Source organism: Styela clava, chromosome 12 (genome assembly GCF_964204865.1).
Source record: "Styela clava chromosome 12, kaStyClav1.hap1.2, whole genome shotgun sequence".
NCBI classification, from domain to species: Eukaryota; Metazoa; Chordata; class Ascidiacea; order Stolidobranchia; family Styelidae; genus Styela; species Styela clava.
In genome coordinates this window covers 1467032-1487918 of record NC_135261.1, presented here as the reverse complement: position 1 = coordinate 1487918, position 20887 = coordinate 1467032, and the positions used below count along the sequence as shown (strand labels likewise).

Genomic DNA, 20887 nt, shown 5'->3' with positions numbered 1-20887 from the left:
TTCCGTGAATATCTCGGTATACCGATATTCTGTTATTATATCAGTAGGTATATGTAATTATATCGGTACATCGGTATTCCGTTATTATATGGGTACATCGGTATGTCTTGATTATATCGGTACATCGGTATTCTGTTATTATATCAATAGGTATTCTGTAATTATATCGGTACATCAATATTCTGTGATTATATCGGTACATCGGTATTTTGTGATTACATCGGTATACTAGTTTTATATCTAGTTTGTGAAATTGGGTAGATCAATTAGACAATGTTAGCTGCCCGAGCAGCCGCGTATGCCCCTGCCCCACAGTCGTCTGCCCCCCATAAAGCACCCCATTCAAGAAACAGAATGACAGTAAGAAACGGTCCAATGCAAGAAGATAACTTAAGCGAAGATGAAGAAGTGAGTTCCCGCCTTTAACGTGGTTTGTTTAAATATTTGCCTAGCGGTTGAAAGATTCGAATATCGATTACATGACTCGGTTTAATTTTTATGCCAGCAACTCAATCAGGTTGTAATCAATGCGATCAAGGAGGTAGACGAAAATTTAAAAATCGGGGGTTATTAATTTCGAAGTTTGATCGAAACAAACATTTTCTATGGGAGCAAAAACTTTTTCTTGCCCGCCTTATTTTGAATTTTTCCTTTTTTTCATTTTGGATATTTACGTTTCATCGACGTTTTTTTCAACGTGTTTTTTGAATAAAACCTACTTTCGCATTACTATCTGTTATTTGTAGCTTATTGTTAACTAGTTATTCTTGAAGTGGGGCGCGAGAAATTCTAAAAAAGAGGCGCTTGAAAAAAGGGTTGTGAACCCCTACTAGAGCGGGAGATTTAGTAAAGTCTGTAACGATATATTCACAACTATTGTATCGGTATCAACACTACCGCATTATGGTGTCAGGTTTCTCCTCTTGACGCTTTCTCCTCTTTCAGTTAATATGTTTTGTCGGTAGAAAAACAATCATAAATATTTAATGCAAATTCTGCCCCCTCGATTGAGTGATTGACCTCGTTTGTAAGGTTTTTGTACCGGTTTTGAGAGACTTTGTTTATAAGATCCGTATAAAGGGATGTCAACTAAGGTCGCGGTATTCAAATTTTGATCGGCTTGTCAATGAAAAGTTCAATACAAACCTGGTCGACTGTAAATGTAGTAACTTTAACTCGACTAACGCTCAACTTGTCTCCGGACTCCGACTCTTTACCCCTGATCATACGTATCATATAAGAATTTCGAATGATGATTTGACGTTTTCTAAGTCCTCAAGGGCCTAGATGGGTTTCAAGCTACGGTAAATCGCTAGGTATGATACTGAAAAATTTATTTTTCCTATTTCAAAAGGTAGAAGAAGTCCGACTTTTATTTTTTCCAATATGTATAATATATTTGGTTCGACTTTTGGCGCTGCTGAAGTATTCGTACCAAGATGGCGCACAACCTGAACAACCTCAACCTGGTACACATACTATGTTAAGGTTGTGCGCTATCTTGGTACGAATACTTGGGAAGCACCCGACTTTTTTTATTTTTATTTTCATTTTCGTTCGACTTTTTCTAGGGTGTCTAAGCTCGATAACCAGTATTGATTTACTGTGTCTCCACACTGAAAAGCAATTTATTATATTTTTATTCGCGTATGCTTAGTGTGTATTTACTTTCATTATGGTCGCCTATTAACCCAAAATATAAAAAATTAGATAAAAATGCTATATCGGAAATATTCCGGTTCTTTACAAAGTATAGTATCTTCTTGCATAACGTTAGATATCAGTGGGTGCTCGTATGGGACTTTGTTCGGAGCAAGGGAAAAGGGAAAAAAATCGTGTACGGAGAATTCGCTGCAGAAAAATTCGCCGCGAGAGCATTTTGCTGTAAAACAAGTATTTGTGAGTAAAGAGTCAGGTTTATAGGGTTAGGGGATGCTCTTAAATAACGAGTATTTTTGAAATGAAAAGATACTTCAAAAACCTAACTGTTTTCATCAAAAATACTTGTTTCACAGAAAAATGCTCTTGCGGCGATTTTTCATGCGTCGATTTTCCCTATGCGGCGAAATTTTGTGCGGCGAATGATCCTGCGGCAAATTTTCCTACAAACGATAAAAATTTTAAATTTAAGTTTCTTTCAGGAGCTTGTCGGGACTTACAACGAAGATCGTAATTGGAAGGGAATCGCCATCTCTTTGCTTGTGATCCTCGCTGTCTGCGGAATTGTCGTTATATCTGTGATACTGCTGACTCCAGGTGATTATTTGAGTTTCTTATCTTAGTCTGGTCTAATCTTGCAATTTGTTGAGTTCTCGTTATATGAGTGATATTGCTCACCCCAGGTGATTATTTAGGTTTCCTATTTAAATTATCCTGGTCCTATCTCGCTATTTGTGGGGTCATCGTTTTATCAGTGATATTGCTGGCCCCTGGTGATTATTTAAGTTTCTTATCTTATCTTAGCTTGGCCCTATCTCACTATTTGCGGAATCGTCGTTTTATCGGTGATATTGCTGATTTTAGGTGATCATTTGAGTTCCTTATTGAGTTCGGTATCCACCGAAATACCAAAAGCTATTGAAACTATAAAAATTATTTTTCTGTATAATGACGTAATACGACGATTTGCCCCGAACAAGGCTAGATGAAAGTAGTTACTGATATCCAGGCGCGCAGCCAGGATTTTCAAAAGGGGGGCTTTCAAAATCGGAAATTACTAATGCCGTCTGTAACAGTCACCGCGATCACGCGCTCTTTAATAGAGCCGCCTTTTCAGCTTCTGTCGCGTAAAATATTCAATTCATGACAACTAAGAGATTCTAAAATGTCCTTACGTATATATTAATTTTATTGTCCCCAACGCAACTCGCGGTCTCGACTTTCTACGTCAAAATAAAAACATTACTTCCGTGGACATAAAACAATGAGATAAGCTGCCTGATATATTTAATTTTGATACGTATTTTTGCAGTCTTGTGACCTCGTTATCGCCGTTAGTAAAATCTCGATAGCAATTGCACGCGTTATCGGCGACTTTTTCTGTTTTCAAAAAATTTAAAGGGGGGGGGGGGGGGCCGAAAACCCCCGCCTGGCTGCGCCACTGCTGATATCTAACAATATCTCAATGAATCTTTCAGCAGACTATATAGCATTTATAGACGTCAGCTGGGCTGCATGTTATCCATCTGCTGCGCTCTCTGAAGTAAAAAAACAAGAACCGCTGATTGTGACGTCATTCTAGAACGGGTTCGCACTAATCCTCAGTTAATTTACATTATCAGAATACAGCTACCCCGTTGTCCCACAAGTGTCTTTGAAGGACATTGCTGAGCAGAGATGGAAAGTCAGTGAAACTACTTGGCAGGGTTCGAAGCTGGTGTTTACGGACTTCGATGGGAATGTCGTAAGAAAATCACAAGATCACAAACTGGAAATATTATTTACTAGTCAATTCATGGTAAGTGGTTTTTAGAATTATTTGATCAAAGCAAAGGCACGCGCTTTGTGAGTTGTCGCGCGAATGATCATTTATTCCAGGATGTCACTGGGATTCCAAACCGCGATACGTTGATCACCAGACCAGAGTCATAACCATTGATTGACTCACAATGAAGAAAAGAAGACTAAACTCTGAGCAAAATCGCGCGAATGCCAAGAAGAACTGAAACAATATTAAAATATGATTAGTGTATTGCAAGAGCGTAGCCAGCCCATTTTTTTTGTTGGGGGATCGGAGGGGGAGGGGGCAAATTTTTTCTGTATAATGACCTAACACGGCACTTACTCGTGTCTTTCGTTCCGAGAAAAACCAGATAAAGTAGCCATTGATATCTAAAAATATTCTACTCAACTGACGTACTAAGCTGTCAAAGTTAGCAAAGACATATGAGCGCGCATCTCCATTTATCTCGTTTGGTTCATTTGGTGAAACGATTATTGATAGCAAGTCACAAAACGTCCGGTTGCACTTAAATAAATGTCGATTTATGCACAAGCATGTGAAGTCAATATGATTAAAAAGCTGTTCGACTGCTATATTATTGTTGTTCATCATGTTGTTAGGAAACACACGTTTTTTTTCGGCACGTTCCTAACCAATCGCTTTGAAATGATCGGCAAATGAAGGCGACAGTTTTCTATAAAAGAACTTCACTTTAATGATATTTCGTATATTTTTACACTCTGCTCAGTGCACCTTTTTTCTAATTTTTGACGATTTTTTCACAGTTCGAGGTCGATACAATGTGTTACTTGCGATCTTATTTCGTTGAACTAAGATATTAAAAAGATGAGTCAAAGATTGGAGTGTCTTAAATAACTTTTTGTCAGATATTCCCTGCGGTTAAAAATTGTTTAATTTTGAATAAGGCTAAATAATTCTCATAGATTCTTTGCTAAAGTACCTAAAACAAGATAGCACTTTTCCCTTTTTATTATACTTAATTATTAAACTAAATGATTCATATTACAGAAAAGAAGCGCTATAGTTGACTACAAGATCGCAAACGATGGAAGATATGCCTTGCTAATCTACAACAGAGTCCCGATATATACTTACTCTTACAACGCATCTTACTATATCTATGACATTGAAAACGGGTGGGTTAGGATTTACTCATATTTATCCTGGAGGAGAGAAGCCGATAAGACAGCTTGATCATATGGCGAACCACGGCCTCTCGTCCGGATACCAGTCCATGTCGAGTACAGAATTAGTTTATTTTCGGAAGCATTGACTTAGTGGCGGAGGAAGCCGTAAACGATCAGTGGTTATGTGAACCACTCTCCGGTGGGGAGGAAATATCAACCTACACTCTAAACAAGGTTCTTTACAAGCAGATTGAAATGAACGTTAAAATATACGCAGAGCGGGCTTGGATATTGTTCCATGTAGCACGGGACTTATAACGAGATAAGATATTTAAATAAGTTTGTGCATAGCGGCTGGCACAAAACAAGTTAATCTTGTCTGGTGAACAACCGCAAGGAATGGAAGTACCCAATGCGGGAGTTTCGTACCCCAAACATCTGGGATTAAACCTGATTAAACGTTTCCTCATCTGGAACAAGCTTTTCAAATAAGAGATCGTTATCATTAAATAACATTTAGTTGCAATTTTAATGACATCACATTGACCACATTTTTTATATTATTTTCTGTGTCCTTATGTTTAAAAATTGCTCGTTTTTTGTTTTATGCTTTCCCCATATTCAAGACTAATCTCTTATTATGTTACAAAAAAATGATAATACTGTAATTCACCTACAAAATCCAAGTCATATGTGCCATATGTCCGAAACAAGAATATTGTCTTACAAGTGTCAATAAACCTAAGTTTATTGACGCACAAACTAAAGAGCTGGTCGCAACTTTTGGACACAAAGTTTAAAAACTTCGGGTGCAAACTTTTTGTTTTCTGCGTAAGCTCTGCATACGTTATTAAACCATACACTAGCGACTAAGTATTTTAATCATTTTTATTTGTTATCTTCTCAGAAACAGACATCGGATTATTCACGACAAGACAGAGACAATATTCCAATCCATGGATTTCTCTCCCGATGGGAATACAATCATTTACTCACTAAATGGGGATTTATACACAAGGCCATGTGAAGGAGGATCGAGTAAGAAAATTACGAATGGCGGAATGCTGGGAATTTACCAAAATGGAATGGCTGACTATATTTATGAAGGTAGGTAGACTGTGCAACAAAAAACAGATATGCATAGTTGGCTAAAATTTTCGAATCTCGCGTACGAAGCTCCCGCCAAAAAAATATAAAAAAAACACTCCCACCACTGCTCAAAATATATAAAATAATAACGGATGTTTCCCCGACCCTTGACTCGAGAAAAATTCTCCCTATACTTTACCATTGCAAACTTTCTAATACTTTTTTTGGCAGTATTATGGAGAGTTGGCGCTTAGAAACTGCTGATTGGTCATTGTTACGGATATAAATAAGGAAATCGTTGCCCGGGAAAACATGCATTATGCAGTTAGGGTTAGGAATGCAGATTGCGCTGGAAATTCAAATTTTCAAATCCTTACTAACCCAAAATTCCAACTGGATAATTACTAATTTGGTATTTGAAAACGTGGGGGCAAGAGACTTTAATATATATCATTCGCGATGACTACTTTAAATTAAAGTAAACTCTGACTATAATGTATTTGTTACTTTGCTTTCATTCGTTGAATTTTTGGTACTCCCGAAGTATGTGAACCCAGATGACGGACACCGGAACGTAGTATGTGTACCAGATCGGGTTATAATTTCGGGTACAAATACTACGAGAGTCACTTGGCTAGTCACTGAACTCGTAATAGAACTGAAATGAGTAAAATTGGAATAAAATTATGGCTTAACTCTAACCTGGTACACATACTACGTAACGGTGTCCGCCATCTTGGTTCACATAGTCCGGGACTACCTAATTGTTATTATATAACAATTAACATGGCGCAAAAAATAAGCGGTGTAAACCCGTTTAAAGCATAAATGGGTATCTTTATAAAAGAGCTAGTGGGCATGCTTATGAAGCGCCTTTGAAAGGGGTTACATATCATGAAAGTTTGAGGCCCATTGATAGGTATTTATAACCTTACCTCAATAAAATCAAGGCTGATGTTTACAAAAATCCCATTCCTGATGTTTTTAGAAGAAATACTGAAAGCGTCAACAGCCTACTGGTTCTCCCCGAGTGGAAAGTTTCTCGCATATGCATCGTTTGACGACAGAAAAGTGGATGATAGTTACGTCACAATGTATACTGATGATAGTGTTAATGACATCATAACCTATAAAAAGCTGGTGGAATACAAATATCCAAAGGTAAGATGTCAGTTGCCAATGAAAAGCATTGCTCAAATATTTGTACATGGGAGTTAAATGATGCCATAATGTTGGCAAATATTACAGCCAAATGTCACGTGATTTGACCTCGGTCACGAAAAAGTTCACAAAAATGAATTTGTGCTAGTGTGAATCAAATCTTTTGAATCGCTCAGTGTAGTCATTTTTATTCCTCATACATCATTCTTGTTTTTATGCATACGGGTCCAGTGGTAAGCATGGAAGATGGTTACGGAGTAATTCTTGCATGAATATAGAATACATATGTATCAGTGTGCAGCAAGACTCTTGAATCATTTAGAATAGTTATTTTTTCCAGCTACAGCATCCTTGCATTAAAAGCATCTATAGGCCTATTGCTGCAGTTCTTTGGGGCCACAGGCAAAGACCGTTGATTTTTATGAACGCTCTCGTGGTATGTGTACCAAGATGTTGCACAACCTGAACCCTAACCAGGTACACATACTATGTTCAGGTTGTGCGCCATCTTGGTGCACATACTTCTGGAACTCCCATTTTTTACCTTCGTTTGGCAAATTTCGTTTTTACCTGATCGAATATGTTAAAAGCAAAACTAGACTAGAGAGGCGATTGAGGCCACGGCTCATGAAAGAGAACCACTGACATACAGGAGGTAAACTTAATATTATTCTAAATTTCAGGCTGGACGTCCCAACCCGATTGTGAACGTACACGTCATTGACCTGACGACGATGAACGAAATAACATTTGAGAAGCCGACACTGCACAAGTTAGTAGAGTATTTTATTTCAAGTTTGTGGTAATTTCGGTAAATTTTGCTTCAAACAAATCCTTATATAGCATTTATTAGTATGTAAAAAGCTACGAATTTTGAAGAATCGGACGGTTTGCGCTCCGGTATTGCCAACCTGCTGATAAGTTGAATAAAAGTTTATTATTTAAGTAAATGACTTAAAGAGACAAAGCGTACGCTTAAAACATCATCAAGAACAGACTTCTCTTTTTACAGTTGGATGAACAGTATTTCTACCAGCGACCAGTGCAGCATGCAATGAAATTATGACATGTCAGTAACAATTACTGTAAACAAAAACATATGATTTGTGAAAAACTATTGAACTATCGACTACCTTATTTGGTAGGGTGCGTATTTCTGTTTCAAACGTGTTTTATTGTATTATCTTGTATATTTTCAGCCAAAGATTGGACACTTTTCATTCGCTAACCTGGTTGAGCGATGACGAACTTTTAATCACATGGTCAAATAGAACAATGACTGCTAGTGTGACGCAACAATGTTTTTCTACAAAATTGACGACATGTACAATGATTCTTCAGCAAACGATCCCCGGTGGAAATAGACCGAATACGAAATCAGGATGGCTGACCAATTTGGTAAAAATCCATTTAGGTTAATTTAATAAAGTTCGTCCAACTAAACCAAACGACAGCCCATTCCGTAACACTCTCATCAATTATTTATTAGGAAAAATTGAACTAAAATTCAACAATCTACAAGCCCAGAATGAAAAATATAAAATGCCATGATAATCATAAATTTCCAGACATTCCATTTTTTATCACTGTAAATTTGAAAAGAATTAGTCAAGTAGTCGACATGAAAAGTAAAAATAAGCAAATACAATTTTTGTCATAACCACCAGGGCCGTAGCGAGGAATTTTCGAAGGAGGGGATTTCAAGTTACCAAGTTAGATCGTAACCGTTAACGTGAATTTTTCAAACGTCTTGAAGTTATAAAGCGTTACAAGCAGCGAAAAATTCCTATGTATGACACAAAAAATTCTCAATATCGCAAAATCAAACTCTCAATTCATATGTATGTATATAAGAAAGTTTTCTCAAGCTAGCGCGTAGTCTAGCGTGATCGCACGAAAGACAAGAGAAATTGAAACAAAATATCGTCAGTAAAACTGGCTGAAATATGGTGATTTCTTTGTCTCAGAATCATCCAGTCCTTCCATCCAACGACCCCGCAGTATTCTTCTCTATTTTACCGAGTGAACATGGAGGTATGGGAGAGTTCAATCATCTTGCTATAATCAATAAAACAAAGGTAAGTAGCCTATGATTGCGCCAACTTAGTCCTATTGTGTCTCATACAAGGTTGGATAATACCTAGCACAATGCTAGGCGCAGAACTGATTTTCCTTTTCCCGTGTCAAGAAAACTACCTGTTTTTTCTAATTTCATTGCTAGCGAAGGGTATTTTCATTTATTGATCTTGAATGGTGCAGACATAATGTCCTTGCATGACTGCTGAAATACCTCCGGAATGGGGTCACAAGAGATTGGGAACCCTCAATTTATTGGATCTCTGATTAGCACTCGCACCAAGTGTATAAATTTCGTAGTGATACAAAGTATGTAACAAATATTAATAATAATACCCCCAAGTAACTCTCAACCTCTAATTACAGAAACCGTTTGTGACGAAATTCTTGACAGACGGGAATTGGGAAGTAACGAAATTACTACATTATGACGCAATTGAAGAGTTTGTTTATTACATCAGCAACGAACAACAATCCGGATCTCGTCACGTTTATTACGTAACAATAACCGGAATAAGAAAATGTTTGTCATGCTCAAAAAATATCAGTTCGTTCAGATCTGCTATTTTTGATGACCCTTTACGTCGACGTGGCGGGAATTTGACTTGTGGCGCGAAAGTGAATTGTCATTATTATGACGCAACAATCGCGCCTCAATCTGATTGGATGATACTAAAATGCTTAGGTAAGCATATCTTATGGATGTTTGCTCTCCGTAAGTAATTAATCACTACTCACACAAATATATTTGAATGAAAGCTTAACGTGTAATCATTTTCTCATTTTGTTGATAGAAGCTCTCAATCCCCAATTTAACTCGATTCTCCCGCCCGGTCCGAAATCGAGTCAATAACTAAGTTAGGTCTCATGGCGATTAGTCAGCAGTTTATTTTATCACATGCTGAAAATACACATTGTACAAAGATAATTAGGAAGAATAAAAATATGCATTTCAGTGTGAAATAAGACGCGATGAACCAGTAATGGTTATCAAAAAAGCGTCTACGAGGAAGTCTAACTATGCCAAAGCCAGACTTTAAAATAGTTAGTTGTTGGCCAGTCCGGGTAGTCCATATCATTTAGATTACTAGACTCACTTTGAGTCTTAGATGAACGGTAACTCGAGTCAAGTCAATCCCTCGATTTCCCCCCACCCCCCCAACAATGGATAAAGGTTATCGGTTACAAATTCCTAACCATCATCTACAACTCCGGTTAACCGAATCTGTATTTACAAAAATTTTCCAGGTCCTTGCCTACCATACAGTGTGACGCTGCGCCTTGAAGCGCGAACGCATAATGATATTGGGGCTCCTTTATCAGCAAAGAACAACAAGCTACAGATTCTACAAAGGCCGGAATCTTCTCTGTTTAACATGTTGCTTCCCGTTGCAAGATACGAAACAATATGGAGAAATTCTTCGCGTAAGTTTTATATTGAATCAGTGGGTCAAAAATTCAAAAATTAGCAAAGGGGGAATTCATATCGAAAAAGGTTGGAAACCACTGTCTTAGTCGCTTGAGCATTGAAGTACGTCAATAGTTACCAACATTTTATCAATGCACTCCCTGATCAATGTATTCCTCCACATTCTGCCTAAAAGTTTTGTTTATTTGGTATTTAGTGTTGTTAATATAAGTATGTAAGTCAATGACGTCATCAGTATGGCGTCACAAAACTTAGTTATTCAGAATTAAAATCTGAATGAGCATGATCGTTTGGGTGACATCCAGGTTGGTATCACCCTATTTGATTTTTTGGCAACCAATTTATTTGTTTTATTACGCAAAATTGCAATACAGCATAACAGCAAAGATAGGAGTAATCTTTCCGGTTTCGGCGTTTCCCATCCAATGTATACATTCTATTTGGGGCGCTGATGGGCATGAGATTTGGATCCGAAATTTTAACCCGTGATGAAAAGAGAGTATAGTCCTGAAATGAGCAAACTACGGCCCGCGGGCCAAATCTGCTTCGTTGGGTAATTCAATCTGGCCCGCCTGATGCTGCCACAACCAACATTAAACCAACTTTTTGATGTTTTAGCTGTCAAATAGCTCAAGAAATTTGTTGAGATAGTTTTGGCACAAGACTTATTGTTCTCCATTGTTCCTTTGGTAACACTGTAAATAAAATTGTGTTCATACAATGTAACTTTTAACGTCACGCTTACATGACCCACCAGTCTACGTAAGAAAAATCTTGGCCCCTGATCCAAATACCTTAACCATCCCTGGTATAGTCCAACACTCTAACTGAAGGGCGCAACGTCCACAAAGCTTTCCATCTATCCTAGCCCTTACACTCACTTACATTACCTTGTTGTCTATTTATAGCGGTAAGATTCAAGCTTTTGCTTCCATCAAGCATACATGTCGGGAAGAGGCCAGTTGTATTTTTTAAGTAAGTGTTTTCGAATTTTTTGTTCAAATCGTAAACAAAGAATTTAAATTTAAACAGTTATGCTTAACCCACGCACAATACCACAGTATGCATTCATGATACTTATAGTTTTGATTTTACACGTTTGCTCCAAAAAAAGGCTGTTAACATGGTTCCCCTGTTTATTATTCCAGTGGTAGGCTACTCCAAATCCCATTATGCTCGAATAATTTATTCTCAAGAAAATGAAAACACCCTGTGAAATAACCTTATCAAGCAATGAAAATAGAAAAAATGGGGTTTTCTTCACAAGGTATAAGTAAAATCAGTTTTATGCCTAGCATTGTGGCCCACATCCCATTACTCTATGGCCCCCTTAGTGGGTGACGGGCCCACTGTTTTAGGGATTGCCCACTACTTTAAATGCGTTCCTATCAAAGTCGCCATTCACTGGCGAAACTAATTTAGCTAGGTTCAATCTAAAAACTGAGCAATCGCATTATTTTACTGTAATTCAGCAAAGGTTTTCCTTTTCAATACTGTTAGGTTATTTTAAGACAATTCTAAGGTCAAAAGACTCCAGTATGAAATATATATCATATTCAAATTTTAGACTCGTTTTATTGTTTGGTTCAAACGAACTCAGTATCTAAATCGAGTGAACATATATACAGTAGATTGGAATAATATGAAAATTTGAAATTCAATATTAAACAAATGAGCGATATAAATTACTAGGTATTAAGAAAAATAATAAATACAATTGGAGAGTAGTAGCACGTCCATATTTATTTCAAATTCGCCACGACAAACGACAAAACGACAACGAAAAACGACAAAATAAAATTTGAGAATTTCTGCTGTAGTCGAACAATGCCTCTCATCCGGTTGCTAATGTCACAGTTTATTTTTATTTCTGTGTTGAATGAAGACTCAAAATCCTGGATTGGTTTTTATTGATACGGCAGCGCCATTCTCGAGAAAAAAAAACAGCGAACGCAACTGAAAAGCAGCCGACGTCTAGTCTTTCCCGACAAAAATAATACCGAAATTTTATTTTTTCTCATGTCTCGTGGTTGGTCGGAGGCTCCTAATGTTGCACAATAGCCAAACCCGACCAGAACTGCCTAAATTAGGATACTGCAAAAAAGGTATACGGAGGAGTACATATGTAACCTAGAGCGCCAACCTTACATATACAGCACAAAACACCAATCATACATATGTGTTTACATATGCAGCCCAAACACCAGTATAAAAAGATATTAACACAACACAAACGCAGATATTAAAATGACACAAGTTCAGGTTGGGTAAGAAAACAGTTATCAGTTAAATACTCAGGTTTTATAGGGACATTATGTTTCAGCATAGGTGGGCACAATTTAACGAGACTTGCCGTCTTATTGGCTCTCTATAACCCCCTCACGGGATATTTATGAAAATTTTTATCAATCTTTCAGGAGCGACGTAGGATCACAGACAGTCAACTTCAAGTTTGATGTCGGACTGGCCGAGTATATTGTAACAAATATCGGGGCTGTTGGTGTATTTGTTGATGGACACGGTGAGTTTGGATATGTGTTTTTGGTTGTATATGTATGTTTGATGTTTGCGCTGTATATGTAAGTTTGGCAATGTAGGTTGCATATGTATGATTGGTGTTTTGGAATGTATATGTAACTTTGGCGCTGTGGGTTACATATGTATGATTGATGATTGAGACTATATATGTAAATTTGGCGCTGTAGGTTGCATATGTACGATTGGTGTTCTGAGCTGTATATGTAACGTTGGCGCTGTAGGTTACATATGTATGGTTGGTGTTTTGGGTTGTATATGTATGTTCTGTGTTTCAGGTTTAATATGTATCATCAGTGTTTTGGGTTTTATATGTAGGCTCGATGTTTCGGATTTTATACCTATGCTTGAAGTTTCGAGTTGTATATGTTCACTTAGTGTTATGGGTTGGATATGTATTCTGGTTGTTTGGAGCTTTATATGTAAGTTTGTTGTTTTAGGTTGAATATGTATGCTTGTTATTAGGGCTGTATATGTGAGTTTGGTGTTGTAGTTTGTATATGTACGCTTGGTGTTTGGGCTGTATATGTAAGTTCAGTGTTTATATATGAATATGTATGCAATTTTGGCTGTATATGTATGCTTGTGGTTTGAGCTGGATATGTATATTAATGTTTGGGATGTATATGTAAGTTTGGCGCTGTAGGTTGCATATGTATGATTGGTGTTTTAACTGTATATACATGCTCGGTTTTGATATGTGTATAGGAATACTTGGTGTCTCTGGTTTTATAGGTATGCTTGATGTCCAGGGTTGTATATGTATGTTTGGTGTTTAGTGTCGAACTCATAGTAGGAAGTCGGATCTGGAATTACATTTCAAATGGCCCTAAGTTGTGAGTTTAGTCTCCGAATTCACACCTTTACATAAATGGATAACGTTTTCGAAAATACCCCTCTTCATATTGTTGATAACACGTACTCCTGCAAAATTATTAGATGCTGCTTGTGGGATTTCAAGTCGCGATAATTGATGTCAGTCAAGAGTTAATAATACACAGTATCAAAGTACCTTGTAGCCGTTCATGAAACAGAAAGTACTTAAATATAAACTTTTCCAACGTTCTGCGAGCCCACCAAAATAATACCCCATCTGAAATATATATGTTTAGCTAACTATGGGCCAGAACCTACGTTGATGCGTGATACTTTAGGCCTAAATTATCGCAATACCGTGTTGGGAACACACTAAACTATCAATGATTTCATAATGTTCAGATTGAAACGTCCAGAATTTTTACTTTTACAGGATCAGGGGGAAGTGGAAATCAAATCTTACAATCTATATCCGGGAGACCAGGCGTTCTAGAGATCAAAGATATGAAAGCTGTGCTGGAGTAAGTAACTGATAAGATAAATATAAATTTATTTCGACTCCATTATCAGCAATAATATAATGATTGAAAAAACAAATAAATGCAAACTGACTATAAAATTAGGAAAGCAAACAAAACCCTAGATAAGGTTCAAAACGTACAGACGCTGTCACTGTTACTTTCTTTTTGCCCGGTGACGCCTACTCTATTCATTACACTCTATGTAAGGGCCGTACCCAGGGTGCGGTGTACCCAGAGGAGGCTGTGGGTCGGAACCCCCTCATTGAAATGTAAAAAAGAGCAATTTTCTGTATTATACATAGCACTTTTTTGTAGCTCAAAACGCTTTTTAGCTCTTCAAGATTCTTGACAACCCACAACCCCCCCCCCCCCCCCCTTAAAAATTTCCGGCTACGCCCCTGCTTTGGGTTAAGCTCAAAACATAAAGATTGATTCTTAGACTTGCAACTATTCAATTAATATGCCATGCCATACAATACCCTTGTATATATAATTAAACTCAGTCCACCTAATTGAGAAAATTTCACAATTTTCATCTCTTATAGATACCTCGCCGAAAGAGACGATGTTAATGTCCACAATGCAAGTGTGGTCGGAGATACCGGATACGGAGGCTTCCTTGCGACTCTTGCTCTCACATATCCGGAGTTTAGATGTGCAGTTGCCAGAGATCCTGTGACTGATTGGAAGTTGTACAGTTAGTGTCACTTGTTATCTTGCTAATAAAAAGTTGTTAGTAATCTATAACATTTATTTTTAATCTTTCAATATAAGTATCTTTAAGTCTTACGCGAATCCGACCCGAGTTAAAGGGTTTGAATTCCAAACGTTTCATGGTGGTATTTCAAATCTTCCTGCCTAAAACCAGAGAAAAACAAATTGACTACGCATTCTTGACAGACACTAAAATAATTTCGCATACACCAAAGATTTTGTTCAAATTTTTTTTGCAATTCGGAGTTGGCATCCCGAAGTCCCTTCGTCGTTTCGCAGATTTCTTTCTTTTTTCGGTGCTTCAGAAGTATGCGCACCAAGATGTCGTACAATCCTAACCGGTACACACATATCATATTCAGGTTGTGCGCCATCTTGGTGCGCATACTTCTGGAGGTCCATTTTTTCTTCATACTTCAAACGCCATCAACCACGCTAAAATTCGAAACATCTCAAGGTTCGACTGCCGATTCTTTATTCCTAATCAAACAGCGAATAAAACAACTTAAAGCGGCACAACAGACTTGGATAATCACGCGAGCAGATACGCTCGTGTCGTCGGTACTCACGTAGTGTGTGTACCAGGTTAGTCTTGGGCCCGAATTTTATTTCGATTTTCCTATTTTAGTTCTATTAGTTCGGGGACTGTCTGTGTTAGCCTAGTGTATATACCCCCTGCCCTATATAGGTTTCAGTCAGTCCCTTAACACAACTTGATAGGCGAACAAAATTAGTTACCTCCATATTGGTACACACACTCCTGGAGCACCGTGCCTTCTTCGTGCCTTGGTTCGATGGGACCAATCGAAGTATTAATAGGACTCAAATCAAAATAACTACGAGAAAAACAATTGGGAAAACACACACAAGAAAATAAATCTAATCGCAGTCGGACCTGGTGTCGTTTTTAGAACGATGGAGCCAGAAACGAGTATTAGAGCCCTAGCATATACAAATCCAGAACATTGCTACATGAAAATGAAACGTTCATGGTAAAATAGGAAAATTTATTTTCAGATTCGTTCGGTTCTGAGCGCTTACTTGGTACTCCAGGAGAAAATCCTTTGCTTTATCAGAAAAATAACATGATTCATCAAATTGAAGGGATTGCTGACTCACGATTAAGGATTTATCAAGGATTGCAAGACAGTAAGTTTGTTTGTTGATGGTATTGATTTCTCTGATATAGTCTCTGTCAAGCCTAAATTCAGACATACTGAAGTACTGTAATTTTCGGTAAATTTTCAAAGTTTTTTGGACTCTGATTCATCAGAATGAGATATGTTGGGTTAACGGTTTGACTAACTCAGGCCAGTCTGTTTTTCATTGAGCGTTCATAGTTTTGTTTTTCTTTAAATAACATTTTCGGCCCAGCTAGCCCTGATATGAGCCATCTACGGCCCAGGGGCCAAATCCAGCTCGTTGGTTATTTCTATCTGGCCCGCCATAACCAAACTGAAACCAAATTTCAATGTTTTAGGTAAAAATAGCTCAAAGAATTTGTTGAGATTGCGATTAAATTTAGTTTTGTCACGAGGCCTATTGTTTTCCACTTTTTCTTTGTAACACTGTAAATATTGTTCATAAAATGTAACTTTTAACGTCACACTGACATGGCTCGCCAGTCTAGTCGGACAAAACTTTTGGCTCTGGTCCTAACACCTTGCCGACCCCTGGGCTATAGAGATAGTTACGATCATTGTCTGCCCAATACAACGATCAGTACTGATCCGGGAAAAGTGGAGTAGTTGCTTGACCATAAGCTCGTTTGAAAAGGAGATGTCAAAAATAATTATAATAATAATTAAACCCAACAATCTGAGGATCCCGATAAAAAATTTGCAAGCGACCATTGGTGCGCTAAGAACCCTAGATCCCAGTGAACAGCCGTTGACTTAAAAAATCAGGTTCATCACTGTCAACACATAACGCATACTTTTTATGTGTCAACGTGCATGTAAAACATATACAAATTATTAGGAACATACTCAGACGACAATTTCAGTTTTCTTCATTTCATTTAAAACATATTTATCTCGTTTATCACAGAAAAAGTGAACATGCAACACTCCATACTTCTTGAGCAAGCAGCCATGTTGAGTGATCTACCACTAGAGGCGGTAAAAGTACAATATTACTCCTCCCCTTCTGGTAAAAACTCAAAAGAATCGATGAAAATTGAATCAAACATTCACAAATCAATCAGTTTATTTTTGAAGAATTGCCTGTTTCGAAATTCCGAAGAAGGGAAACGAAAACTTGATTTGTTGAAAAGTAATTATGGAATACCTACTTGAATGACGTCACTTTGAATGACGTAACCGGATGATATCACTGTTGGTATGACAACATCAACTTCAGCAAATACTTTCAATTTAATGCGTCACTCTGAGTGACATCACTGTTGTTATGACAACATTAAACTCAGCAAATAAAAATGTTGAAATACTGACAATTTATTTCGTCACTCTGAGTGACATCATCGGATGACATCATTGTTCGTACAAAATCACCAGCCAAACATCAAAATCATGTTCGCTTCAAGCTTGTTTTCTGAAACTAACAAAGAGGATTTGCTTTCCTTCGTTTATTTAGGTTTTTGAAAGAAATACCTTTTTGCTTTATGCAATATAAAAGTAATTTTAAAAACACATATTAATATGTTTATATTCCTTTAAAATTTAATTTAATGTTATACTATACAGCAGTGGTTCCCAGCTTTTTATATACTGTGATCCCCTTCTGGAGATTTTCAGCAATATTTGCCGCCCTGTGTATCATCCCAGTGGTATTTATAGTGTTGTTTTAATTTCCAAGTACTATCTAATTCTATCACGTAAAACTGTTATTAATATGCTCTTCTGGTCATTTTACCAGCATTCTAAGATGAGATTATTTAATATAATGTTCTGATCCAAAGGTGTAATTCGTTGCTCGTATTTTGCTTTGGTTTCGGTAGAGACGGAACATCATATTTAGGGATTGATCATTGAACTGGACAGGCTCCAGTCAGGTAAAATTTTCTCATTAATTGAAACAAATATGTTAGCCGAGTGCAGGAGCGTAGCCAGAACTTTTGAACTGTGTTTGTTTCGGTGACTGTCGTCAAGAGCCTTTGATCGGGAGAATGGCGAGACGAAGTATCAAATCGCATTTCATTCAGCGTATATCTACCTAAAAAAGCGCGCCCCCGATATATAACTAATCTATGGTTTTGTAGTTCAATTTGCGTTCATTTACGTAAATAAGCGCGACCCCGATATGTTCTAATCTATGGTATCGCCGTTCAGTTTACGTATAATATCATAGGAAGGAGCGCGACCCCGATATTTAGTTAATCTATGCCATGGTATCGCAGTTACATTGACATATAATTACATAAGAAGAAGCGCGAGCCCGATATTTAACAAATCTATGGTATCGCAGTTCAATTTGATAGTTGAACTATGTATGTCTGAAGAAGTCTGACCTTGGTCAGACGAAACGTTACAGAAATATATTTGTGTTAGAGTGCAGCAAGAGTCTTGAATCACTTTCAATTTACATATACTGTAAATACATAAGAAGACGCGCGACCCCGGCATTCAAGGAATCATTGTATCGCAGTTCAATTTACATGTAATTACATAACAAGGAGCGCGACCCCGATGTTTAACGAATATATGGTATCGCAGTTCAATTTGCGTCTATATACGTAAATAAGCGCGACCCCGATATGTAACAAATCTATGGTATCGCCGTTCAGTTAACGTATAATATCATAAGAAGAAGCGCGACCACAATATTTATGTAATCTATCTAAGCTTCTTCTTATGATATTATACGTTAACTGAACGACGATACCATAGATTTGCTACATTTCGGGGTCGCGCTTATTTACGTATATAGACGCAAATTGAACTGCGATACCATATATTCGTTAAACATCGGGGTCGCGCTTCTTGTTATGTAATTACATGTAAATTGAACTGCGATACAATGATTCCTTGAATGCCGGGGTCGCGCGTCTTCTTATGCCCCCTATGGGTGCCATGGTATCGCAGTTACATTCACATAGATTTACATAAGAAGAAGCGCGAGCCCGATATTTAACAAATCTATGGTATCGCAGTTCAAGTTACATACCGTACTGTAAATACATAAGAAGAAGCGCGACCCCGATTTTTAACTAATCCATGGTATATCACCAACATACTATGATGATATACTATGATGATATATACAAGTCTATGGTACATCATTAACCATATCGACTAAACACAGACATTCTTTTATTCATAAGTGTATCACGCCCCTGACTTTCCGGTATTCTTTTCGAGGCTAAAATTGCAAATTTTCCACACATTCCGTCCGCAATGTTGTACAAGAAAGCTTTCAGTGGTTCCAAAAGGCATGGCAACCAGGTGCAAACCAGGGAAGGCTTATATATTGCCATCTTCCGAGAACCTAAAAGCTTGTTCAAATAATACTATCGACATGCGATGAGCGCGACCCCGAGTTGTAATACTTTATAGTACACTCTCGACAAAGTGTAAATTATATCGATCTTAAACAGACACATTAGTGCTTGTCTTTTGCCTTGTTCTGAGAACTTAAAAACGCTATTCAAGAAATACTATCAACACACAAAAAAGCACGACCCCGAGTTGTAATACAATCATGGTACACTGTCGACAAAGTAGAATCATATCGATCCTACACAGACACGCCAGTGAGGTCTTGTCTATTCCCTTGTTCCGATAACTTAAAACGTGGTTCAAGTAGTACTATCAGCACGAGAAGAAGCGCGACCCCGATTTGTAATAAATTTATGGTACACTCTCGACGAAGTGTAAATATTATCGATATTACAAAGACACGTCACTGAAGGCTTGTCTTTTGCCTTGTTCGAGAATTTGAAAACGTTGTCCAGGTAATAATATCGACATGCGAATGAGCGTGACCCCGATTTGTAATACATTTATGGTACACTTTCGACAAAGTGTACTTATATCGATCTAACAGACATTTATTTGCTCTCAAGTGCTTCAGGCGCCTGATTGTCCCCATAAATTGCCTTCAGATCGAATTTGTATGGATTTGACGAGCATTTAATATTTAGTGTAGAATAATGAAAATTGTAAATAAGTCTGTCTATCTATCACCGTGCATGATGATTTTGGAAACACGAGAAGTCCTTGCCATTGTTGTAAACTGCTTGTCTGATGAAGTCTGACTCTGGTCGGACGAAACGTTACAGAAGTACATTTGTGTTAGTGTGCAGCAGGACTCTTTAATTGGATGGACTACGCCAGGGGTTCTCAAACTTTTGGTGTTGCGGAGCCCTTGAAAAGGTTGACTATTATTCACGGAGCCCCAAAATAAATGTTAAAATTGTTACTTTCAGATTAATATTCCTGAGCAAGTTAAACGTACTTTACTTAATTTAAATGCTGAACCTTTTTTAATAGGGTTAATGCAAGTCATAAATAAATCTCAATTTCAAAGATAAATTATATATACTCTTACTAAAGCTGTAAATTTGACACTTGACAAACATATTAAACTAGGGGTCGAATCTTTTCCCTTTTGACATTTTCGGAAGGCCGCTAATAACGTGCGCGATTGCATTTTGTCACAATCACCGATAGTTTTCGTCAGCATGGCATGTTTTTAAACATCTTTACGCCGGTGTTTATTCTCCCTAAATCAAAAATTTTCTTTGGCATATACATGTATTGTTCCACAATGACGACGATAATTGCTTTTTTGTTCTCGTGGGGAATTATGAGTTTTATGTGAAAAACATGTTACCATATAGTCATCGGCGACGAAGTGCTAAAAATAATAATAAATAATAAAGAGGTAAATCCGCAACCCAAATTTCTTGATTGAAAACGACGATATCTTGCGATATCTTGCTTATTTATTATAATCTCAAGTGCAAAAGAACAAATCAAGTTTGACAAATTTCAAT

At 37.4% G+C, this 20887-nt stretch overlaps 1 protein-coding gene across 5 annotated transcripts in view; it reads left to right on the top strand.

The window, feature by feature from the left end:
- Nucleotides 1-17851, top strand: part of LOC120330072 (inactive dipeptidyl peptidase 10-like) — a 44599-nt gene extending 26748 nt beyond the window's left edge. For 4 of the 5 annotated variants that reach the window (XM_039396894.2, XM_039396893.2, XM_039396895.2 and 1 more), the window contains exons 2-17: nucleotides 2142-2256; nucleotides 3282-3457; nucleotides 4472-4599; nucleotides 5498-5697; nucleotides 6668-6840; nucleotides 7524-7612; nucleotides 8040-8238; nucleotides 8808-8918; nucleotides 9283-9601; nucleotides 10165-10341; nucleotides 11254-11320; nucleotides 12763-12866; nucleotides 14130-14217; nucleotides 14763-14914; nucleotides 15949-16080; nucleotides 16981-17851. In XM_039396894.2, coding sequence (XP_039252828.2) covers nucleotides 2142-2256; nucleotides 3282-3457; nucleotides 4472-4599; nucleotides 5498-5697; nucleotides 6668-6840; nucleotides 7524-7612; nucleotides 8040-8238; nucleotides 8808-8918; nucleotides 9283-9601; nucleotides 10165-10341; nucleotides 11254-11320; nucleotides 12763-12866; nucleotides 14130-14217; nucleotides 14763-14914; nucleotides 15949-16080; nucleotides 16981-17228 — 2478 coding nt within the window. In that variant the 3' untranslated portion in view covers nucleotides 17229-17851. Of the gene's footprint in view, nucleotides 1-257; nucleotides 409-2141; nucleotides 2257-3281; nucleotides 3458-4471; nucleotides 4600-5497; nucleotides 5698-6667; nucleotides 6841-7523; nucleotides 7613-8039; nucleotides 8239-8807; nucleotides 8919-9282; nucleotides 9602-10164; nucleotides 10342-11253; nucleotides 11321-12762; nucleotides 12867-14129; nucleotides 14218-14762; nucleotides 14915-15948; nucleotides 16081-16980 lie in introns of those variants that run through there. The other variant, XM_039396892.2, reaches the window with a different exon arrangement.
- The last annotated feature ends 3036 nt before the right edge of the window (nucleotides 17852-20887 follow it).